The 25,519-nt window shown below is 43.8% G+C and overlaps 2 protein-coding genes across 7 annotated transcripts in view; one reads left to right on the forward strand and one right to left on the reverse strand.

Annotated features, from left to right (window-relative positions):
• The window catches only part of kank4 (KN motif and ankyrin repeat domains 4), a 55,750-nt gene extending 45,922 nt beyond the window's left edge, over positions 1-9,828 (forward strand). For all 3 annotated transcript variants that reach the window (XM_088394061.1, XM_088394062.1, XM_088394063.1), the window contains exons 3-10: positions 153-3,245; positions 3,832-3,925; positions 4,844-5,092; positions 5,205-5,289; positions 5,811-6,030; positions 6,104-6,246; positions 6,318-6,518; positions 7,266-9,828. In XM_088394061.1, the coding sequence (XP_088250187.1) occupies positions 153-3,245; positions 3,832-3,925; positions 4,844-5,092; positions 5,205-5,289; positions 5,811-6,030; positions 6,104-6,246; positions 6,318-6,518; positions 7,266-7,367 (4,187 nt within the window). In that variant the 3' untranslated portion in view covers positions 7,368-9,828. The remainder of the gene's footprint in view (positions 1-152; positions 3,246-3,831; positions 3,926-4,843; positions 5,093-5,204; positions 5,290-5,810; positions 6,031-6,103; positions 6,247-6,317; positions 6,519-7,265) is intronic.
• Positions 9,829-10,392: 564 nt separating this feature from the next.
• The window catches only part of lrp8 (low density lipoprotein receptor-related protein 8, apolipoprotein e receptor), a 57,797-nt gene continuing 42,670 nt past the window's right edge, over positions 10,393-25,519 (reverse strand). Inside the window, exons 11-19 of one of the 4 annotated variants that reach the window (XM_088393818.1) lie at positions 24,331-24,555; positions 23,808-23,926; positions 23,055-23,194; positions 20,405-20,546; positions 18,882-19,034; positions 18,461-18,793; positions 16,718-16,789; positions 14,484-14,674; positions 10,393-13,232 (exon numbers count right to left, since the gene is read on the reverse strand). In XM_088393818.1, coding sequence (XP_088249944.1) covers positions 13,194-13,232; positions 14,484-14,674; positions 16,718-16,789; positions 18,461-18,793; positions 18,882-19,034; positions 20,405-20,546; positions 23,055-23,194; positions 23,808-23,926; positions 24,331-24,555 — 1,414 coding nt within the window. In that variant the 3' untranslated portion in view covers positions 10,393-13,193. Of the gene's footprint in view, positions 14,675-16,717; positions 16,790-18,460; positions 18,794-18,881; positions 19,035-20,404; positions 20,547-23,054; positions 23,195-23,807; positions 23,927-24,330; positions 24,556-25,519 lie in introns of all 4 variants that reach the window. The other 3 variants (XM_088393817.1, XM_088393816.1, XM_088393819.1) reach the window with 3 other exon arrangements.

Genomic DNA, 25,519 nt, shown 5'->3' on the forward strand with positions numbered 1-25,519 from the left:
AGAAAAAGAAATCATTTATTCTTCCTGTTGTGGCCAGAGGCAGCTAAAGATTTAGATTTTAACTTTTTATTTCCAGTTTGAGCTTTATTTTGCTGGTTATCATGTTGGAGGAAAGCTTTGACTAATTGTCTGTGCTATTCCCCCCCCCCCAGCCAATGGCTTTCAGACAACGGCCAGTGAAGGCGGTGTTCAGAGAAAGCAACTTCCCTACTCTGTGGAAACTCCTTATGGCTTCCACCTGGATTTGGATTTTCTCAAATATGTGGATGACATTGAAAAAGGCAATACCATCAAAAGAGTCCACATCCAACGTCGGATCAAGGGTCCTCCTAAATTCAGTACACTACCCAGAAATTTCAGTCTCCCAGGGCATGGGATCCGTCCAGCCCCTAAGGAAAGCCCATGGTCTGGGACATCTACCTTGGGCCCAAAACCTAAATTACGGCTAACAGAGGTTGCGCAGATCTCTGACCTGAAAGCAAACGAAGGGGGAACTTTAAGCCGAGCGACAACCAACCAGGCGGCCAATGTTATTTCGGCTCGACTTCGAGATGAAGGACTTCTGGGGTCTCCGAGTATTGAAGACAAAATGAAGGGCACTCAGATGCGTCCCAATTTGCTTCGAGCGTCAAGTATGCCCGTCACGTTGCAACAACGGAAAGGTTCTGACTCAAGCAGTCCAGACCGTGTTGTGGGAACGCCAGAGAACGGTTCAACTGAAAATGTTTTTCGAGCATCACCAGATATCGCGGAAAGAAAAAGCGCTCCCCAAGAACGAGTGGGAATTCACCAGCAGATCACGGTGGCTTTGAAGCGGGTCAGAGAGCTCGAAGAACAGGTCAAAACCATCCCTGAACTAAAAGCTCAGATCTGCTCTCTAAGGTTGGAGAGGGAGCAGCTGCTACGTCAGCTTCAAGCCCAGCAAAAGGCCCAGGCTGCAACATTAGCATCTAAAACGGCCCCATGTGATGAGGCCCAACCACAAGCAAGCAGACAAGGCTTTAATTTGTCCCTGACGCCACAACCTCATCAGAACATAACTAGAAAGGAAAAGAAACAGGGGAGCTCAGAGGCAAGCATGCTTGAAAAGGAGGCGTCGTCGGTGAAGAATGGGGCTCAACAAGAATCGATTATTCAGTCAGAGCTCCCAGAAATATGCCACCAACACAAAGAGACCGTAGGTAGTCCACTTGAGCACGCAGGGCAGGACGAAGGCAATTCAACCGAAGGAGATCATTTAGGGAACTCCAGTAGTGTACAGCAAAAGCTTGTCTTACTCGAGGCGAAACTTCTTAAGGCTAGTCAGGAACTGGAGAGAACTAACCATATGTTGAAAGAACAAATAGTGGAGAACCAAGTGAAAAATGAGAAAATACTGCAGCTTAGTGAGGGAATAAGAGGAGAGGTGTCTCCAACGGAACCGCACAGCAGACCGAGAAGAGAAAGTATAGACACAGGGACAGAGACTGACAGAGTAGACTACGCCAACCAGGAAACAGAGACAGAGTCACCCGGTACAGTCGATCAAGGAACGGATACTGAAAGAATCTGCATTGAATTGTCCGTTCCCGTACCAAGATCTGGATTGATTGATAAAGAAACGGAGACTACTGTTGTGGACACTCAGGACAAAGTGACAGAAGTTGCGACGGAATTATTGGAGAGTAGCCCAACATTGCCCGTAGTCAACAGCACGGAACAGGCTACCGTCACTGAAATAGCCAGCAAAAAGAATCAGATGACCGAGACAACCATCGCTACATTAGAGGAAGACACGGACTATCCACAGAGGTCAAGGGCCAGCAGCGTTGATAGGGGGACAGAGACAGAGAGGGTGGACACAGTGGACAGGCTGACAGAGACGGATGGAGCGCAGATGAATGATCAGCAGACTGAGACAGAAGTGGAAAGACCTCACAACAACAATCCAGTCAGAAATGCTCAAACGGAGACTCACAGAGACGTTGAAATTACAGGCAATACGTGGAATGAGGAGAACATTAGGGTCAGTGAAAGTGAGGAAGGCAAAACAAGAAAGGGAAGAATCCAGGGAGAGCACACAGGCATTGAAGCTGTTACAGATAGCCCTGATGGGATTAAGGAAAAAAGTCAGGCTTCACATGCTCTTAACCAAACCCAAGAAAGTAGAAGATCACAAGTTGCAACAGGAGAACTAGCAGAAGCTGTCACAGAAGTAAAGCTCGTGCAAAATAACTCGGAAACTGAAGCAATATTACTTTCAGGCAGTGTTGAAACACACACTTTAGGGACTACTGCCACTGTTGTAGAGCGAGCCTCTGTGAAGACAGGAGTTCCAGTAAGACCTCAGAGAGGTCGGAGGCCATCCGCAGATCAGTCACAACCGCCTCCTCAATCTCAAGCTACTCCTGTGTGTCCCCGTAGGGGATCGGATGAAATTCAAGGTCATCCTTCAAAGGCCTCTGCAGAACTCTGTGACCCACAAGTCAAACACCAATCCCCATCTCAGCCTCAGTCTGTGGACAACACTACAGACTTAGCATGTGAAAAGGAATCCCAATGGCAACCTCAAAGTGACGTTCAAAGCCTATCATCAGGCACCAAGGAAGTCCAAACGCGACCAAAATCTATCCAAGCTCCATCTAAAACGACAAGTCGCCGGGATTCAAAGGAGCTGAAAGCAGCCACGAGAGGATCGCAGTCTTTAAGACGTGGATCCGGCGACGGCCGCACACGCCGCCCATCGGGTGACGTCCAAGCTCAGTCTGGAAGATTGTCCGATGAGAGTCAACCGCTTAAGAAAGAACCTGAATTACGCAGAGGCTCCAGTGAAACAGGTCAGCGCCGCAGTTCCGGCGAAGCCGCGGCGGCGGCCTCACGTCGCGAGAGCGACGAAGCCCAGCAGGCACGCAGAGGCTCCAGCGAATCACCCGCTTCGCCTGCGGCTTTGGGTCAAGTGGTAACCCGGATAACGGGGCTTCTGGGCGAGCAGTGGGCTCAGTTGGGGAGCAGCTCCGGAGCGCAACCGTCCATCAGCCAGCAGCAGCAGCAGCAGCAGCAGCAGCAGCAGCAGAGTGCCAGTGCGCCAAAAGCCACGGCCGAGACAGGAAAGGGCGCCTCGGCCAAGCCTGCGGGAAAAGCTGCTGGGAAGCCTGCCCCTTCCAAGATGAGCTCCATTCAAAGTCAGTTGGTCAGTTCCCTGAGTGTTCTTTCTGCCTTTTACTCACCAAGCCAAAAAAGTGCTGGCAACAAACAGCAAGATCAAGGTAAGCCCAATGTCATATCACGTGAGCTATGACCAATGGATCATGTACTGTGTACAATCCACCCACCAGCCCCTTTCGAGATTTATAACAAACAAGGCGTGTGTTTTTGGTGAAACAATGAAATGGATTGATTAAACTGCAGACATCAAAGCGGTGTCTCCCTTGATGTCTCAAAAGTTGCTTTATGGCCCGCGAGCTGAAGTTATCACATGTATTTTATCTTTTGAGTTCATTTGAAGTTCAGTGAAGAGACACAATGTGTCCATGCATGTGTGTGTTGGGGGTCAGATACACCGTGCATGAGCTCATTGTTATGTGTAGAACCATTTGGTTTTCCTTTGCTATTTGCCAACACAAAGGAAGGATGGATGGATGGATGGATGGATGGATGGATGGATGGATGGATGGATGGATGGATGGATGGATGGATGGATGGATGGATGGATGGATGGATGGATGGATGGATGGATGGATGGATGGATGGATGGATGGATGGATGGATGGATGGATGGATGGAGGGACAAAAAAATGTACTTTGAACCCTGTAATTACTTTCCCCTCTCTTATGTTGTACCCTTCTCCCCAGGTCTCAAATCTATTATGAAGAAAAACGGGGATGCTGACAAGAAAGGGAATAAGGGAACCAAGAAAAACCTGAAGTTTGTCGGAGTGAATGGAGGGTAAAATCACTAATCAGTGTCCAATATGTCTGTGGCTGATAGCCTCATTTAGGTTGCGCTCGTGCGTGTACGTACGTATGTCTTTGTCTTTGTCTGATTGATGGCATCGTAGCCTTTCTCTGTCCAGATGTTTGCATAATTGCACAGAATATCCAAATGAATAGATTAAATTCATTGAACAAGAATGAATGAGTTGTGCTCCCCCCCTTCCACCCCCACCTTGCTCTCTCTCTCTCGCGCTCTGTTCATGGGTACACATTAGTGAGCAGGTCAACATACCTGAAATAGAGCTTTATTTAGCTTGCTTTGGTTGTGTGAGCCAACGTTGTATTAAACAAGCATCTTTTCATTTCACAGGAATGACCTTTGCTGTGTATCTAACCTGGGCCTACGCTGGCAACGTTAATTGCTTTCATATTAGCATTGGCGGCTTTGCTTTTGCTGTGATGTATATTTGTTCAAAGGCTTTACACATGCTTCAATTTAGCTGAGACACATCCTGCAAAGCCCATGGCGGACAAAATGTTATCTGTTAAGATTTGGTGGTGGAGGCTGGCAAAAAAAAAAAAGCCAAAAGCACTAGATATCCAAGTCAAAACATTCTATTTCAAGAGGGAAAAAAATGGGGGCTGTTGGAGCTCAAAGCACTCAGTGGGAAGACTCAGCCCAAATAATGATGAGCAGTCAAAGACCGAGCGGACCCTAAATAACTAACGGAAGCAAGAGCTGATTGCAAGAGACGTGACGTAGATGACAAGAGAGAAGGCGCTCGAGAGTGACACCAAGGAAAAAGCTCATTCAAATCATTCGAAACTTGACAAGAATCAGTCGTGCATGAAAGCTATAAAAGGTAGATTTTACAGGCTTTCAAGCATGTTTTGGAAAACAATCACGGTTGTGCCGTTTCCTGCCCGCTAGGTACGAGAGCACGTCCAGCGACGAGTCCAGTGGCGAGGAGAAGGCCAAAATGGATGTTGAGGGGGGGAGCTTTGAGGCAGAGGAGGAAAAAGAAAAGGAGCCGACTTCAGCAGAAAAGCCTGAGGAGGGAGCAGATGCGCAGAGCAAAGATGCTGAAGAAGGTGCAATGGCCCCGGCACACAAAGACAGTGCAAAAGACCTGCTGGATCCCCACACCAGCCAGGAGCTCCTGGGGGAAGAGGCTGAGGGGTGAGATACATCTATCATCTAGCTATCATTCACGTCAATGTGGCTGTGATGATGTTCAAGTTTAGCACTTGATTGTCGATCATAAAAACGTTTTCCTGGTCTTTTATTTCAGAGAAAAAGTTGACAAGAGCTTTATAGATGCTTGCCTTTATGTAAAGGATCGCATGGAGGAGGTCACATCTCCAGATAAAGAAATGGTAAGAAATCACTTTGCCAACCATTTAACTGGTCTTCAACAGGTTTTCTCGTCCCAAAGAAATGTCGACATGTTGATTTCATGTCTCCCTAACCCCAGCTTTCAACCCTAGTTTGAAGCCCTAACCCTAGCTTGAAACCCTACTTTGAAACCCCAAGCCTAGTTTGAAAGCCTACTTTGAAAGCCCAACCCCAGTTTGAAACATTGAACTTTTTCTCCAATACAGCTGGCTTTCTTCCTCTCCCAAAGAGACATTTGGAATAGAAATGCATGCCACGTCTGTACTTTCCCCTCCGAGTTTTTTTCTTCTTTCTGCTGGGGACAAAAGACCTTGTCATGTCCTGTCCCTAATTACATTTTTGTCAATGTAATTCAATCCTATATATTTAAAGACAAAGCCTCTGGCTCTTTGAAAGGAATCATGTAGAGTAATACGATTCACTCCTCAGATGCTCAGTCGAAACGGACCATGATAAAGCTGTTTTCGAATGGCCATCTCCTTTCCTATTTCTCTCCTCTCAGCGTCAGGTTTTAGTGGTCCTCTACCAGGAATGGTTCAAAGTTTCCAGTCAGAAAAGCTCGCAGGCCGACACGGTGCGATTCTACCTGCGCCAAGTGGGCTTGACCACGCCGACTCTCCTGCCGTACGTTGTTAACCTGACGGACGGCAACGGGAATATGGCTCTCCACTACAGCGTGTCGCATTCAAACTTCCCCGTGGTCAAACTGCTGCTTGATACCGGTGGGTGAGGCGCAAATGGACGCTCCCAGTTGAAGGCCACGCAGCAGTTCATTTTCAAGGCGTTTCTCTCCAGGACTCTGTGAAACCGATAACGTGAACAAGGCCGGCTACACTCCAGTGATGCTGGCCGCGCTCACAGCTGCTGAGAGTCCCGACGATTTAGAAGCGGCGCAACAGCTCCTTGGACTGGGGGATGTTAACGCACGCTCCAGACAGGTGAGGAATTTCCTTCTCCGTGACTTCTCCTTCTTCGGTCCTCTTTCTTCACCTTTCATTTGAACGTCCAGATGGGTCAGACAGCCCTGATGCTGGCCGTGAGCCACGGCCGCCTTGCCATGGTGAAGCTCCTGCTGAGTTGTGGCGCAGATGTAAATGCTCAGGATTGTGAGGGCTCCACAGCCTTGATGTGTGCCAGTGAGCACGGCCACACTCACATTGCCCGCCTGCTGCTGGAGACGGGGCGCTGTGACACCAGCCTCACAGATAAGGTACCGACCGCAGCAGTGACTTTATCACCTGCGCAAAAATAACATCATGTGTCACTTCACTGGTGTCTTCTATATCAAACAAATTGTTTTAGGTTCTTTACCTGACATGTTTCGGCGGTTTCTTCCGCCTTCATCAGAGTGAACATCATGTGTCAGATCATATGAAAGGCAGTCCATCTTATTTTTGCCTGGCGTCAAGGCGCTGCACAAAATGACCGTTGACATCAACGGAGCAGACCTGTCATCCTTATCATATACTCTATTATTGTCAAGGATTTACACACTAATCATTCAACTGCAGAATAGTCATAATACAACAATTTACTAGTGTTGCTCGTTTGAAGCAAAGCAACTGCAAAAATCAAAAAAAACTCTCATTAGATATAATGAAATACAAGTATTAAAAAGTGGTGTCAAATAAAACAATCCGATGTACAGGTAAACGTAATATACAACTTATTGTGGTGTTCATTTCTGTGTGCATTATTAAGTGCATTTCATTATTAAGTAAATTCCGCAAATGTTTAAATGTTGTTAAGTTTACATGCATTATAATGTTTTGTTCATGAATTTGTTTGAAATTGTCCTGTCCCCTATACTAATGCAAGTCAAACCTCCTAAGTCTCCTCCTAAGTCATCTCTTGCACAAATGAGAATGCTCAAACAGCACAATACTGCCACCATGAGAAATAGATTGTTTACTACATGTACTTGGAAAATAACGCCTACACTTTGTGCTTGCGCCAGAATGGACAGACTGCAAAAGAGGTGGCAGAGGGAGCTTCCCACACAGATGTTGTTGACCTAATCAAGGCCCATGGCCAGCCTGAAGACAGAGCTGGGAAATGATGCCAGCACTCTCCCTCTCTCTCTGCAAATGTGCTGTTTACCTTCAAGCTCTCTGTGGCTGCACACAAGCAAAGTTTGGAGACACTCAAGTATGCCCAAACTTTGTTCCACATTGCAGCCAACACTTTGCCTGGGGTTTCCATAGATATGCTGCATCAACCACCCAGTGGACACCACGAGACTGGCCTTGATTGATTCAACAGGTCACGTGACAGTGAGAGGAATTTTCAATCAGATGAGAAAGATAACCGCTGCCTCTTTATAATACTCTTCAGAATTCAAGCATAATACTAAGCACAGAATCTACCTTTTGAATAAATATATACAGTATGTAAGATATTCACCATGATATTCAGCATTTCTTTTTTCTCTCCATTAACAACATATTTTTGAAAGGTAGCCGTCACAATATTTCATCAGATTACAAATATATTCAAACACAGAGTCTGTATTTTCTACTATGTTCCTATTTTTATTTTTGTAGATATTGTTTTGTAAATACCCAATGTCCAGGCCTCTCGCTGAATTATTCAAACAAATTTAAAATAACAATAATAATATAATTGTTTCCCATCACCCAGCTGATATTTGACATGTATTCAGTGTCTTATTTTATAATAATAATGAAATGTGATTTGCGTGTGTATGTGTGTGCGCGCGAATGTTACAGAAACACTGATGTTTCAATCTACGACAGTGTCGGTAAAAAAAAATAAAAATAAAGTTATACAGTATAAAATTTATTTTAGAACTATTATTGCTGCTGTCGGGCTGAAAAGTTGCACCTCTAAAAGAGTCACTGTTCAGGAGAATGGCATATTTGCTCAACCAATAATGTTGCATGACACAGAGAGCAAGCCATTGTAAAAATAACAGCCACATGAGTGGAATGGCCAACAGTATAGATTTTTAAACAATATATCAAATTGACCAAATTGTGACTTAGAAGGTTTCGGCCCGACGGCTGAGATATAGCGCTCGTATTTCAAAAGTACTAACTTATTGACTTTTTTTTTTTGTGCAGAAATGCCATACAGCTGGTTTGTTTTGTTGGCTGTCAACAGCTGTTTATGACATTCCTCAGCACAAATATTAGTCATTCTTTTTCTTAGGCTAACCAATATAGTGAATGTATGACTGGCTTATGCATTCCTAAATATGAATAATAACAATCATAAACACATGTAGCAATGATATGTAACTAACTCCCAGTACCCATGGCAGAGATGAACTTTAACAATTGTGTTTGATCTGCAAAACTTGAGACTGTATATACAGTATATGAAAATGAGCACATCGTTTAACTCGTAAGGAATGTTAAAGAATCTATCAAATTATGAATGACAGTGAAGTCGAGTCATGTCATACGTGACTGTAATGTAGAGGTGAGGCTTCGCCAGTATTCCTTCAATTTCTCCAAGCAGGAGTCTGATAAGACATTTCCACCCTATTTTTATCATACAACAAAGGTTTGACCTTGGTCAAAATAAATCAACAAGAGTGTTTTCTTACTCATGAAACAGAAACATTTCACCACACGTCAACAACAAAATAGTTCTCTCATGGTGACTCCAAACATTCAGTGCTTTGTACAAGCTAATATGTATTCATATTTGTGCTTACGTATATGAAAACCCATTTGTAGGCTTCTAAAGAGTTATTGGAGGACATCAAATACGTTAATACTATCAAAGATATACTGTGAATAACTAAAGTCGGCAACGCAAATGATTTTCACGGGTGGCAATCACACAATAATAATTTGAACCTGATGTGACACATACTACATACGTATTGTCTCATTTGTGATTTTGTGTATCAGTGCACAAATGCGATGAATTTGGTGCCTCTCATCTTTCAAAATATGCTTACATTTGTGTTGTGAAAAGACTTTGTATCTGATCTTCTGTGCCATTCACGGTCTCTATGAAAATGTCCAATACTACATGTTTAATCCGGTGTGACATGCTACACGTACTACACGACGAAGGTTTTGCTGCCAAAGACTTCTAATTCGCAGGAGTTAAATATGTATTTTATTTCTTCTTGTAATGCCAGCCAAACACATGTGAATATATATATAAAGTATTGTGAAAACTATATAACCTCTATCGTCAAACAATATGCTCAACGAATAATATGAAATATTTATTTGAAATAATATATATTTTTACCATATAGTAAAGTATGTACGTATGCATGGACAATTTATTCTAGTGATTGACCTTTGACATTGAGCAGTGGCTAATGATCTTTGGAGTGAGTGGTGGCTGGTGTAGTATTGGTGACTCTTTCATGTGCCCTTCCATGTTACCAATGACACGTTACATCTATTAAAAGTATATTGAACAGAGGATGCTGAAAAGCATTGAACATAATAAGCTATATCTTTATGTATTATCTCAATGAGCTGATATGTTGGAAAGCAGAAAACTATTTCACAATAAACTTTAAAATACTGCCCTTTTTTTGTCCCATTTCATTTATAACAATACGATATTATCCATGATCATAATGGTTTGACTGAAGCCTTTTCTTCTTTTGATAAGAAGAATCACATGACTGGAGAAGTAGCCACAGGGTGGTGCAAACTCTTCAATAGCTGCTTTATATAGTTTGTCGGGGTATTTGCGCCACCCTGTGACAACAGAGTTCTTGTAGATTTGAATAATACCAAACATTTTAAGATTCAATCACCTCGACAGGCTCAGCAAGCGCTTAAATCAGAGAGGCGCAAGCACCAAAAAAAAAGAATTAAAAAGAAAGAAATGTGTGTATATATATATATATATATATATATACACACACATTTCTTTATATATATATATATATATATATATATATATATATATATATATATATATATATACACATATACACACACACACACACACACACACACACACACACACACACATATACATATATATATGTATATGTATGTATATTTATATACACACACACATACATACATATATATATAGGATGAGGAGTTAAAAATGGTTGGAAAAGAAACAGCAGTAGGTAGAGAACAATTTTTACGAATTTAATATATCAATATATACTGTAGAGATATTTATGAACAGATTGATTTCATAGAAACATGAGTGAGACCATTTTGGCATACAGAACAGACAGTCAATGTAAGCAGAAGAAATTGCTAAGGTTTAATCTTCAACAGATATCGCCGCACCAGTTAATCTCATCTGTCCTCCTCCAGACACGGAACACAGAAAGACAGAGGGTCAAAGTATACAGGAGCACAAAACAAGGCACCAATAAATTAAAAATGAGAACCCCCTTTCAAATGTACACCCACACAACAACAAAATCTATTTAACAGAATTAAATACAGTATGAACATAAACTCTGCAGTCCTGTTAAAAAGCAAAACAAATGGAACAGACAACAGAAAAGAAAAAAAAAAGTCAAATAAAACACTTTGGCAGATTATTCATTTTAGTTACAATCAAGTAGTAAAGAAATCCAGTGTTCTTGTGTACAAATAAATTCATATACTAATCTACACTCGTCCACCCCACAGAGGTTTATGTACATCTTTCCTGCTTTCTTTTTCGAGATACATTTAAAACACTATCAAAAAGTTGTATGAAAACTATTTACAAGTCACAATTCAAAACCATTGGACTGTATGTCTGGACGAGCTCTCTTCCCCCCTCCCCTCCCCTATCTTTTTTACACAGTGCAGAAGGCTTCTTGAAAAGTTTTTGTGCAACAAACAGCATAAAAAATGTCCACTGAATGTCTGTGGAATGAATGGAGGACCCCCTCCCCTGCCCTCCCCTGCCCTGCCCTGCCCTCCCCTCCCTTTTTCTGTAGACAATGTCAGAAAAAGATTTTCCAAAACAGCTGGAAGAGTCAGATGAATCAATACGGATATTAGCAATTCCCCCAATAATGTCAAACCCAATTATGGGGTTCTTATTTTCCATAGCAGTAGAATTGTACTTCCAGTATTGCTAAACAGAAATGCCATTCCTTGAACTGGCAATAGTTTGAAATCAACTCTTCAAAAATGGGCAATTCGATCATTTACAGGCTGAAATGATTCATTTTGATTTGAAAGAAAAAGAAACACAATATGAGATACATAATAGTTGCTTAGGTAGAGTTACAAAAGCTGAGTCGAGATCCTTTTGTGGTCCAAAATGCAGGAGAAGGAGGGGCGGCTTCTCTTGGAGTGTCTTCTTGACAGGTTTCTTGGAGTCGTTTTGGGAGGACTTTTGCCTTTTCCCTTCTTATTGTGTGTCTACCTTGATGGCAGTGATAGCCCTTGCAAAGAAAAGATGTTGATGCGAGCATGAAGATGGGATGGCAAGAGAGATTGGAGGAGACGATCAAGGTGCAACAGGAGCGTCACAAGCACTAAAGACTACATATGGGGAAACGAAAAAGTTAAAACCTCACAGCTGGTGTTACTCTGTAGCGTTACGGAGTGCATGCAGTGAAGATGTGGAGACAAAAAAAGCCGTTAGAAAGCATTCTTGCACCCTGGGTAAGCACAACTCATCTCTGTTTATGGAGAGATTTGGAAGACCCTGTTTAAAGCAATGACTTTTTGGGACAGGACAAGCAACTGGTGGCTTTAGGACAGGCAGGCAGGCAGGCAGCCAGGCAGGCAGGCAGGCAGCAACATTTCATCAACAGCAGCTTTCAGAGCCATTGAATCACAATGATTAATATGATCATATAATACAACAATGTGGGAGTAGAATCCTTTCCTATCAGAGTCAGAGAGAGAGAGATACGCAACTAACATGTGTACCATCGTTCTTAGAGTGCCTTCAACAAACCCAAATTCATCTTGCGCTTTGAATAGCCATTAATAAAGCACGTGGATTGGAAGTTATCGACTACTTAGCTCGATTCTGGGCTTCAGAAAATATCAAATCTTCATTTCAATAGATGTCCTTGTTCATTCCCATTTGAAATGGCGTGACCCCATGGTATCAGAATTTCTCATTATTTCCCCAAAATTGTCTCGCGCTGTCATTGACCCCTCCGCTGGAAAGGAGCAAAAGCAGCAGCAGAGGCAAGCAAACAAAGTCGACAACATCCTGACTGAGAAGAAACAAAGTTGATTGTAAGCAGTGTGCATACTACCTCAGATGCCAACACAGAGGATTACCCATAATGCTCTTTTCTGCCTCGCTGCTTTTTGCCTTGAGGCTCAACCTTCTGGTGACTTAAATCCTCATGTTCACATTTAAAAAAAAAAAAAATGAAGAAAAACGAATTTCTTCCTCTTCTAAATGATCCCCAACCTCACCATGAGTACTCCTAGACGTACTATATTTGCTATATCAATAGCGTATGTGACTGGACAAGATTTGGATCCCCTTCCAATCCAAATAAATATCAGCCATGCAAGTGGAAGAACAGTCTGTGCCAAATAGCGTAGTACATCAGTTGAATTGAGCGCAAGTCTGTGCAGCCTATCATTCGTTTGCTCTGGCACCGACGACAGCTCAATGAGGTTAGTTTGACTCAAATCAACAAGCAGCATGGAAATGTTCATTAGGGTAGCACCGAGAGGTGGTGAGAGACTGAAGCAATGGGCGGAGCAGAAGCGCTCTACAATTAAATAGCGGAGCCACTGGTGGGAGTAGCGCAACTACAGTTAGAGCACCATATGAGAAAGTGGCAATTTGCTGCTCCTTAAAGGAGAGGCAAAGGGAGGAGTGTCTCCTCTGCTCCGCGCCGAGCCGGGCCGGGCCTCATTGTGGAGGGAGGAAGGGGGCGAGCGAGAGAGGGAGGGAGGGAGCAAGGGAGGAAGGGATTGAAGGAAGAGGCTGCATCCCTCCTTCAGGGATAGCCATCGTCCTCCAGACTCAGTGCCACTCGCTGCAAACAGCACATGAAAAATGTTACCAATGTAGAAAAGAAAAGAAAACAAAAAACAAACGGCTTCAGCTATCTGTCAATAATTTCCACTTCCCCTTCCTACGCTTGACCTCAATGTCTTCCCTGTTTTGAGGAAGGCAGGCCGCATATATGCATGCCTTTGGCTGCAAATGTTTGGCCCGCCTGATCTTTCTCCGGCTCTCTCTCACAAGACAATAGGCCAATATCTGGCGAGAAAACGAAAAGTTTAACCTCTGTAGCACTTCCTCGCCCAAGACTATTTTTAGCACATTAGTAAAGAAAAGATATTCATGGTGCTTGTAGATTCCAAATTGTTTGCCTCTTTCCTTGCTGGAGTGACACAAAGGAATCAGTGTTGCCATGGCAACTGATCAAAGCGCTTGGGTCCCATCGCATCCTATCCTATCCCATCCCATCCCCCATCTAGCCAGCGATGATCCTTTTTGGCTGCCCTTCACTGCATGCTCTGCTACTCTGACAACAACATATGACACGGAAAGAATGTTCTTACAGCGACTTGGGTCGCCACCTTTTTGCACCTCACAGCTGCTCTTGAATTGTGGCCTGGAGCCACAACACTGCACCCATGCTATCCTATTGCTGGCGGCTTTGGGTGGCTCTTGTTTCTGATTTGTGCTGCCAATTCAATGTAAGCAGTAACAGATAAAGCTGACATCAAACTACTGAGGGTATGAAATCCGAGGCCGTCCGTCCTGTCAGCTTTCGTGTGGCGTGTGAAACTTATCAAAATATTCTTAGCAAGTTGGCAGCGCCGGTTGCGGTTTGCTGGCATAAAATGACATGAAGCCTTTTTACATTAAGCGAAAAAGGTGATATGTCAGCGCATGTTTTTTTTTTTTTTTTTACACATAATAAGATGACGTCTTTCTGAAGAAACACAAACAAATAGTAAAATCATCACAAAGTACAATGACTGGGATGCAGTGTGATGGGAAAGGATTGCTAAAATATGTCACATGGTGTCGGGCTTGCTTCAAGTGTTTGCCGTTTTCGGTGACTACTGCAAAAACACGATGCGTGCGTTGATTTGTGTGCCTGCCAACTAGTAGGCTTGAGTGTGTGACTCCTACGCACGGCTCCTTTGAACCGTTCCTCCTTTCATTTGGCGCTGGAGAGCATGGGCGCCCCCGAGTACCAGTGAGAGTTGCTGTCGCTGACGCCGCTCCCGAGAGGAAGCGCTACGAACGGCTGACTGTGGCCGCCACTCACTGCTGGGTAGACGTGTCCCACCGACTCGCTGTGACGGCCGATATGGATTTCGTCGTCGTCGTCCTCCGTGGTCTTGCGGTACACGGGATTATCGAAGTTCATGCTCTTGGTGTTCTTGCGCCGCCAGTTGCGCCACACCAGGTAGGCGCCGGTGCAAAGGAGCCCGATGACCACTGTGGCAAGGATAGGGACTGCATGTGTTTAACACACACGCACGCACGCACGCACGCACGCACACACACACACACACACCACAACACACGGCGGGAGCGTTAACACAGCCCAGGGGACACAGAGCGAGCAAGCGAGCGAGCGAGCGGCACTCCAAGCACTTCCACATCAACGCACTTCTTGTACCGAGGGCTCATTCTTTTCATGAAGCTGAGAAGACACCACATTGAAATAGTCTTACTACACTCAACACATTTCTGAATAATGATTGATATTTTCAATCGTATACCCAAGAAATAGATTGTCGAGAAGGCTGCGTGGCCTGACGGTTTGCAAAAGGAGAACTCAAGGCCACACTGCCTAGAAACAAAAAACCTAGTATATGTGGAAAAGAAAACAATGAGCCCTCATTTTACATAGCAGTCAGAACCTTGGGCTAAATTTTCAATCAGAAACACAGAATGCACATGCGCCATTTGCAACAATGCATGAATGTGTACTACATGCGTACACTCAAACAAATAGTCATAAAGACGTGTCCAATGGGCGGGTTCAAAAGGTCAACATGCACACAAGCCTGTTCAATGATGGAAATACTGTAGGCCTTGTGGTGGGTGGACATGCCCTCGAGAGCCCTCCACATCCCAATTTGCTCCTCTACAAAACGTCCGCTTTTGTCTGATGCAGAATATTTGCGTCTAATTACAGCGCAGAATTTGCCAAAGTACTAATTATAACAGTCGAGCTGATTCCCCTGGAGAAAGTGTGGCCGGGCGCTGTTCATTAGTGACGAGAAGCCCCGATTCCGGCCGGCCCGTGTAGACCTGTGACAATAATGAATGTTTCAAATCTGCCAAAAAAGCAGAATGAGCAGATTTACTGCCTCAATGAATAGCAGGAGGCTAGAAGGAGCAATGGATGAGCTGGGCTTAACCATTTGGAGGCTCATATCGCAATTGTAGACAGGGCAAAATCGCCTGCCGTCAAGTCAATTGTTAACCCTAGATGTCAATAAGAAAGTACGTCAAATATTTGTTTTAGAATTGCACATTTGTTGTTGTTTTGCCAATCAATTCAAATTCAGCCTTTTAGTTGTTGTTTTTTTACTTCCATATCTGCTTGTGCCAAATTTGGGTTCCACTGCGTCATGGCGGTTCGATAGACAGCCGTGGGAGCACGCTGTATGCTCAAAGTGGGAACTTAATGCAGCTGCTCCAATGTGATGGCAAAACACGAAGACAATTCCCCACTTGCGGGAGGGAATCCTCTTAATGTGCACATTACAAAGGCCAGCGCTGACTAATGAGCTTACGAGCTCATAATGGCTTCCTCGAGCAATGGATGGGGCCGGGGGGGGGGGGCTCTAGTAGCAAAGAATTGGAGAAAATGAACAATCCATTGGGTATCAGCCATAGATGTTGGCTCTTTCAATTAAGGGGCATATTCTCTTGTTCAGTCGATTCCGAACGCACTTTCCAGGTGCAGAGATTCCCTGTCTTGACTTTAAACACATAACTGGTGGAATAATGCGCAGGCAGTGAAGAGGTGTGACCCATTCAAGTCGAAGGAGGCCTGCAAGTCGTGGATTGTGGACATGCAAATTCCATAGAGATCCACGTGGAATATATTTCACAGTGGAAATGGGAAAGTGACTTGCATATGGATCCAAATGTTTGCTTCTGATTCTCCCCAGTCATGTGCGCGGCTCATTTAACGAGCTATTTGGAAGTAGGATAAAAGTAGCTTAATATGAGGACTGTGCTCATGGACAAATGTAGATTTCCATTGGTTGAAAATGCAAAAAGCTTCATTCTATAAAGATGCCTAACTGTCTCAATGGGGGAATCTACGCAGGCCCAAAGGTTTTCCGTACTTAAGCACCTGAAAGAATGTCAATTCAATCAGGCGGGTGGTAGAAAAAGACTCAATAAGTCAAACTCACGTATGCCAGCACACAGCACACACGCACATGGTACACAAAAATCACACAGGTAAAAGCCAGGAGGGAAAAGCAGGCAAGCGAAAAGCCAAAACAACACAGCTAGACAGTCAAAGGAACTCACCGATAGGAATGACTATCCCCAAGACAGCTACTGTGATGTTGTTGCCTATGAGGTAGTGATCACCCCCCGCAGCTGAGATGACACACACACACACACAGAGCAAGGAGGGAGAAATGCAACAGTCCAATGTTATTTCCAAAATCAAATACCTTGCTCAAAGGGAAAGAAAAGTTTGCTGCAGCAAGGAGCATCATGTTTAAAACATACTACCAAACGGTAAACGGGTATCCATCTATATTTACCCTAAATTTGGATGATTGGATATTTTGCACCCCTCCAATACAAATATATGTCATCTATGGCCAGCTGCAGTTTGAAAATGCATTTGAAGGAATCTCCATTTGTGATGCAAATAAAAGCGGATCTCTTAGACACATTTAGTGTAGAAAGGGAGCAAATACATTTTTGGGGAGTGCATTTGAAGTGTACATAACATCTGCTCTCTTTTACCTCCCTACAGAAGAAAACGCCAGTCGCTGCTAAGGACATGTAACAGCTGACATGGAATTAAAAAATGATCATACTGAGCCTGTGGGTATGGAGACATGTTTTGTTCCTGCCCTACGTTTGACTCTGTCTGCTGGAGCGTGCGGTGAGGATGTGACACCCTCTGAGACAGGAGAAATGACTTTTTTGCTTTGTGGGGGGAAGAAAAAAAACAACAACAACGTTCTCTGTCATTCCCCCATCACCCTCAAACAACTTTGCACGTTTGCCGTATTTGTTCTTAGTCATCACTTTCCAACAACGCGAGGCTCATAAATAGTACTGAACTTGCTATGCTTTCTTTTATGCACTCATGATTTTTGTTTCTTTTTCTTCTTACATGCATTTTTATTGTCTTCCCAACGTTATATTTCAACCCTTCTATTTTGCCCTCCAATTTATATCCTCAGCCTAAAATTGCTGGCAGCACTGAGAAGACCCAGGGATATTTAAACAAAATAAAAAAGAATGACTTACCCACAAGTATGGAGCGACTAGCAATTTGACAAATTTGGACATAGACGCTTTCGGCCCAATGCCAGTGAAAAGTCAATCTTGCCATGAACACAAAGGTGTAACTGTCAATTTAGAAGACTGAGAAAGCGAAAAAAGCAGTGAGCACTAAGTGCCAGGAAATGTGTGGTTTTTTTTTTTTTTGTATGATATTTCCTTAGCAGTGCTTTATCATTTTTGTTTTGTGTTGTCATCTAGCCTTTTTCTTCTTCCAAGCATGATTAAAGCTTAGTGCCATGTCAAGCATTGTTCTAGCACTTGTATAGTGCTATCATTGTTTGACTAGGAAAAAAAAAACTGTAGAGCAGTATATTTTTCCTAGGAGTCGTGGGGAAATGTGTGATGTGTATTTGAAGCAGTTTTAGAGGGCTGGAGGGGAGGGAGGGAGGGAGGGAGGATGGGGACAGGGAGAGACAGACAAAAGAGCTGAGGTGAATGGAGGAGGGAGCAATCGGGACCCTTGTTTGGTACTTCTGACAGTGCTGTTACGTACATGCTTCTCATAAGGGACACCCTGCAAGCACACCAAGTGCTAGAAAGAAAGTGTGCACATTTCTCCAGACAGACAAAACCAAAGAGAAAGAATTTCTCGACAGAAAATGGAAGGCTTCTTTTTTGGGAGGCAGTCGAGCTGCCAGCTGTGATGAGGGCAGGGAAGAGTCACAGTGGCCAAAGTGGCTGCAGAGCATCTCACACTAACACAACACACAATCACCTAACGTGCTTTGCATCGATCCTGCTTACCTCGGTGTGACAGGTTGGTGTTGCTCTCTTTATGAATGCTGCTGGGTGCCACGGGGCCCGGTAGGGCTGTGGGAGTGGATGTCCATGGCTGGCTGCTGCCGCTGCTGCTCGGCGTACCGGTGGAAGCAGGTGTTCCGAGCTGCTCGGTGGAGGTTCCCCTGGGATTTAGTTTGCCGGTTGCCAGATTCCCGGTCGTGGTCACGAGTGCGGTCGATGCAGCAGTCGGAGCGGGTGTGGCCGCTACTGTTGTCGTGACGACAGGTGTGCTTTTGGGTGTTGTGGTCGTTGGAGTGGTGGTAGTAGGAACTGCTGTTGTGGTGGTTCTTGCGCGTACTGTAGAAAAATCAACCAACTCTAGTTAACTGGAGTTTCCATGTTCCACCCAAAAACGTTTTGTGGTATCACTTCTGGACTTACTGACCTGTGACACAGCGCCTCATATCTGGTCCCAGTTCCATTCCATCAGGACAGGCACAGGTATATTTGGGGGAGTGCTCTGTAATCTGGGGGGCCTTTAAACAAAGGTACTCACAGCCACCGTTGGGAAGACTGCCTATGTTGCAGGTGTCTGGAGCTGCACACAATACCTTTGTGTCAGGTCAAATCAAAGAGCAATCACAACGTCATTCCAGGTTGGATTTGAAAATGTGCGAATCCCAGTGTTTCATGAAGGGCGACGAGTCGATAAAAAGCCAGTAGAGCAGAGCCGCGCCGCAATGTCAAAGTATGAGGGAAGAAGGAAACGCTATTAAAAATGAAAGGCCTACTTTCCAGCTTAGGTGTGTACAAGCAACTTTAAGGCATCCGTGGAATCAGCAGCAACAACTTAGCGAGAGCATGGAGAGCATGCATGCATGCACCAAAAAGAACTTTGCATGTCTGAAACTCCTTTAGTTGCCACGTTCTGTCTTGTATGACTTCTCCATTTGAAAAGGCATGATGGCTTCCTTTTATATATCCACGCTAACTAAACACTCGTTGGCCGCAATCTTGAAAACGCATTAAAAAGTCCCTTGCTCTCAATTAGGCTGACAGCTGGAACTCAATGAGCCCGTTTGCTTGGAGTTGAGAGTGGGCTCTTCAAACTTTTTACACTCAAATACTGAAATATTCACAATCCCTAACCCAAGACTCAAATATGAAATGTTATGGAAGAGACAGCGGAAATAGGTCAGGTTGTGGTCGTTGCGGCCTCTTACGAGTTGTTTTAGCGAGTGCTACATGGAGGAGAAGGCGGATGAAGGAAGCAACAGCAGTCACGCAACGATGGGAGGGAGCTTTGCACACACCTTCTCGGAAGAGCATTACAGCAATGGGACATTTAGTATTTAGGAGGCAAACTTGGGATGGGCAATGTGAAAGAAAATGGACGTTGGTCAATGATTTCATTTCTTAAAATAATTTCAAATGGTATTGCCGCATACGTACAGATGGATGAAAAGCAACTGTCTTAATGATGAAACGTGAAGGCAACTGACGAGGAATAAAAGGAAGGGAGGGACGGAGGGATTGGTTCGACTTGAAAATTCTGCATCATCACAGCAAATCAGTAGCTCATTTTCAACATAATTGTTATTTCTCGGGCTTTTGCTGGCATTTTGAAGAAAACATGTTTAATTGCCGTGATATGTCTCTGAGCTGAAATGTGCGACTTGTCATGAGACAAAGCAATTAATTCCCGACTGACAAGGGTGCTTTGGGCTTTGATTAAGGGCAGGAAATGAGGCATGAAAATATTGGATGAACTCAAATTGTCGTGGTACTGGTACAAACACAAGTGAATGTTTGTCACTCAAACAAGGCATCTTGGAAGACAGGAGAGCACCAATTTGCTTACACTGACCAAAGTCAAGATGGATACATTGGAATTATTAGAGTATCTTATTTGTATGTACATACTACCTGCTGTGCAAAGATATAAGCTTAAATTTTTGTGTGGCCTACCTTTTGGCTGCCTTTGCTCGTGGAACACCACGAGATCCAGCGGATTGTTCAGATGCTCTGCTACTTTTGCCACATCGTTCCCCGTTAGGCGGTTGGCGCTATATATTGCTTCATCCTCCAAGTCGGTCCAATATATGCGGTCCTGGACAGAAGAATGAGCAAAGTGAATACAACAATGATCTATCTCCCCAATGGGGTAGCATGAGAATGATTTTTCAAATGGTCCTCAAAAAAGCAGAAATACCTTCCATATATTACTATGAGGCTCTCCCTTGATGCTTAACATTATTTTTTATGTCGCAAATCAAACATAACAGGCAGATAATGTTAAAGGCTGAGAGATACTCAAATGACTGACTGTTGAGTACTGTCAATAAAATCTAAAGGTTAGTGTCCCTTCTTAGCAGCCTGTTGAACTTCTATTTGCTTTGTGCCATGATATGATATTTTTGTCATGGTTCGAGTATCAGAGTATGTGTTATGTTCCTGCGTCTCTTTGTTGTGGACATTGGTGAACTTGCAGTAACCTTTATGAGCTGCATCCCCTTTTCAGATAACCTTTACTTCCATGACAGTAGTGCTGACACAAAGGAAGAAATAGCAGACATGCTGCTATGAAGACTCGGATTTATTCATTCAATGGTTTTGTCTCTGTCTGTGCCTGACAGCTGAATGTTTTCCTTTTTTTCATTGATCAGTACCAGGAATGCCGTGGCTAGAAAGCTACAGAAGTCAATCTAGGACTGCGGATGAAAGCATCTGAGCAGATCAAATGAAACGCACGGCGTGTTGAACGGCAGGCAGGTCAAGCGCTTTACACATGAACAAGCGCAGACTCGACGAGCGTCTTATCACTTCAGCTTTGTTTGTACTTGCTGCGGGGAAAAGATTTCATCTGAATGGATGCTAACGTTCCAACCAACCTTGATGATTCTTCCCCAAAGCAACCTTCTGAACAAAGCTGGCCATCTGCCTGCAAGCTTACAGCCTGCTCTTATTTCGACATGAGATTTCTGGTAGATATATATGAAATGTTGGGACTGACCAGTACATTCAAATTATTCATTAACCGTAATAAATAAATCCATTAAAAAAAACACCTGTTCATTATCACCTACACAGTTCTGTATTTTTATTTGTTTTATACTTTGTAATATCAGTTTTATTGTTGGATTATTGTTCTTGAGAGCCTTGAAAGATGCTTACAGTTCAAATGTTTTATTGCTATCCCTCTGAGCTGCATCATCTCCTTCGAGCACCACGGCTGACGCCCGCTGAATGTCAACAAAGCCAATGCAATGAAAAGATCTGGCCGACATATACTGTATGGGAACTTCACAATCAGAGCAAAGCCGCGACCCCAAGCAAAGCAAAACTTATTTACATATGGCATATTCATGATAAAAATCTGTTTGAAAGGTGTGGAATGGGACTTTCAAAATCATTCATTTGTGGCCTTCAGCGCCTTCATTTTTCTCTCTTGTCAGTGTTTCTTCCTATTTATTTATTCCTCCCAGGTTGTCCTTTCAATTTCTTTTGCCTATAGCGCTTTTGAGTCAACCCCCCCACTAAACTGCAAGTAGTAATTCAGTGACATTGAAGATGACACAAGAAATAGGACGTTCCGCCTTGCTAGCATCTAGATTTCCTCAGGGCTTGGTGTGGTGCCAGGAGGTGGACACAGCCTGCAAAGGTTAATCACATTGTGCCCACGCGTGTTTGCAGAGGAATGAGGCATGTTAAACAACAAGCATCTTATCCTTTGGAAATAGAAGAGAGGACATAAACATACAGTACTGATTTGAAGTTTGAAGATGCTTGTCTCACGAGGAATTAACACATTGGGTGATGTTATGTATTACCCTCTGTTATTCCAGCTATTCCAGCTTCCACAGCAACTCAGAATATGATAAGATGGCGCGAAAATGGATCTTTGCAGTGAATAAATTGAACATCGCATGCAAAATTTTCTGTTTTTCTTCACTTTGAAAACACCGAGTCTTTCGGAGCTTTGCTTTATTGGAAGGGGAACTGCTCACTGTGAGATCTTTAATTTGGTTTATATGTTAAGCAGAACGGATGAGAGAGGGAAAAAAAAAAAGCACAGAGGGTGATCAATCTTCAGACATGAACTCACACACCCGTGTACACACTGGCACCGACAAACACACACACCCACACGCTCAGCAGGACATGATGAATGCCACCTCTTTTCTTCTCATCGTCACAGTGGGTGCAGCAAAAGGAGGAATGGAGAAAGTACTTCTCAGTGATCACATTACACCCCCTCCATTTTCACCCCACCGGATCTCGTCCACACGTTCCAAGTCTAATACTAGATTGGCTCTTTCAGACCGACTCATTCCTGCCTAATAAATTTTTCCAAATTAGTTTCATTGATTCTTCCGCTCGAGCCTTAAAGAGTTTTTTTTTTGGGGTCGGAATTTATCATGGGCTATCAAACATCTTCATCAGCCTCACACTAATTTACCGTTCCATCTTCTTGAGCAGATTGAATCACCCCACTTGTTTTTCTTTCCTGTTTCATTTACAGGTTAGCCTGATGTCAATACATGTTGTATACTCGCCAGGAAAACTGATTTTTTTTTTCCAAACTCATAGCCGTATTTTAATATTTCTAATGGTGTACCTGGAAAAGGGTGAGAGCAAAGGGATGCCCCAGGTGGTGATGGGAGGACAGCAAGACTCTTCGGTTGTCCCCATTCAAATCCACACTGGACAGCAGGTGCAACTTGGAATCCACCCAGTAGAGGCGCCTATTGGACAAGTCTGGAGGAAAGAAGGGGAAAAGGACAAAGGAGAACGGTGAGAAAGAGAGAGAGGTCAAACGTAGAGGGGGGGAGGTTTATGAATGCTGAGCCCAAGTAGCTACGCCATCAATCTTGCTTGACATAAAAACACCGATGCGATTGTAACAATGCCGAGAGCCGTCTGGACGCCGCTCTGGTCAAGTGTTCCGGGCATGGAAGCAGGCCCCGCTATGAAAAATAATTATTATTCACATGTAGTGAATAATACCTTACAACTCCACAGTGTGCGGTAACTCTGCCTGCACAGGTAAGAGCAGCAGGAAAAAAATTGGCTGCTGCTGCTGCTGCTGCTGCTGCTGCGGAGGGAGTTGAAAGCGATAATGGGAGGTATCGACAGAACACGGCGCGTGGCTTATTAATTCAACCGACCATATTTGTCAGCTTGATAGATGAGAGCCAGACACAAAATGAAGCACAGCAATAATAGTGGCTCAAGGGTTGCAGCGCCACTAGTTGGTTTTTTTCCCCCCATTAAAGCCTTCACGGCACTTCAACTTTTTTACTATTATAACGTCACGTTCTAAGATGATTGATTATCCTGGATCCCAATTTTCAAAAGTCATATTATTTACCTAAAGTTATTCCATTGGGCCATTCAATATGCTCCGACACCAGAACTTGGCGATCCACTCCATTCATCCCAGCTTTCTCGATCTTGGCTTGTTCTCCCCAGTCTGACCAATACATAAACCTGGGAAAAGAAGCAAAGTACATTTCAAATTGGATTCATAGGAAGGAGCTGACCAAATCAACGTGTTCATCTGTGTGTAAATGGGGCAACAATTGAGCAGCACTGGTGAACTACTGTGTATCATCAAAGTCTTAATGTTGATATTGAAGAACTATAAGATGATCAGCAAACATTCAACTCTAATGCACGGTTTTATCTGCCTGAATCGATTGTGAATGTCTGGAGTGTCACTGACAGAGCAGAACTCATTTGAAGATCCAAGTATTTCATGGCAGTGTCATGGGACTGATGGAGTCAACTTTGATGTGAATAAATTGTAATTTGTTGGGTGTTGCTGTTTTGTTTGTTAGAATGGTAACACCCAAAAGTACTAGTATTTGTTATTGTCTTTGTCACCTCCTTACCCTTGGTGCGGGTCAACGGCGATGGCCCGTGGCTCACTCAGCTCAGTGACTATGAGCATTTTTCTCTTGCTGCCATCCCCCGTGGCCACAGAGATGCTCTTGTTGCCCGAGTCGGTCCAGTAGATGTTCTTGTGAACCCAGTCGACGGCGAGGCCTTCGGGGGAATGGAGCGCCTCGATGAGTGCGAGTTGCTGCGAAGAATCGTTGGCTTTGTTGATGTAAGCGCTGGTTGATGGAAGAGAACAGAACAGAAGAGAGGAGGAAGTGCTCAAATGTTGTCACAACAACCTTGTTTTTAAAGGGAAGAAAAACAAACATACATAAATCCCTGAAAGGTATTTGCCGGATCTGGTACGCTGGTCCTGAAACACGGCTCAATGTGGGCGAACGCGTACGTTTGCAGATAATGTCAAGGGCAAGCCAAGCTGACGTCTCTATCAAAAGCTCATTGGAGCAGTCGCTCAGAGAGAGAAGGAATGGGTCTACCCCGATCCGCACCTTACAAATCAAGCAGACTCCTCCTCTGTTATTTTCACTCTCCGCTCTGCGTCTTTTCAATTTATTTGGAACTGGCTCCTCGTGGCCTTTGCCTAATACTCCTGCCTTCTATCTTTCCTGTCAGACAAGGTGAATTATTTTCTTCTCCACGTGTGGGCTGGCAATCAAACAAGACAATACAAGACATCCTTGTTTAAAGGGTGCCAAATGCAACACTGACATGCTCATGCAAACAGAGCTACGGACGGATGCATGGTTACATTTAATACAAGTTGTTTGGGAATACCGGATTGGTTTTTTTCTTTGAATTGTCGGTTCATTGTTTTGTTGGTAGAGTAGCCTTCCGAAATCAAAGCTTTTTCATTTGATAGGATTTGGATTCTCAAGTAATACATACAAGATCATGCTTCGGCTTTTCATGCCCTTATTTTCAATGCCACGAGCATTTGACTATTCTGCATTTTAAACGTGTGCCAGAAAGTGGGACCACGTATGTGTGTGTGTGCGCACAAAGTAAACGTAATGCAAAGGGCCTTTTCGCATCACAAATGAACCATATGGTCTTTCTCTGCTCTTACTGCCTCAGTAATCATGCTCATTATTCATAGGCATGCACACACAAGCACACAAATAACCGTACAGTATAGGTACTTCATTTGAAGGTGTGCGTGTGTGTCTGTATAAGTGTGAA

This window comes from Syngnathus floridae, chromosome 13 (assembly GCF_059516105.1).
Source record: "Syngnathus floridae isolate MCC-2025c chromosome 13, RoL_Sflo_1.0, whole genome shotgun sequence".
NCBI lineage: Eukaryota > Metazoa > Chordata > Actinopteri > Syngnathiformes > Syngnathidae > Syngnathus > Syngnathus floridae.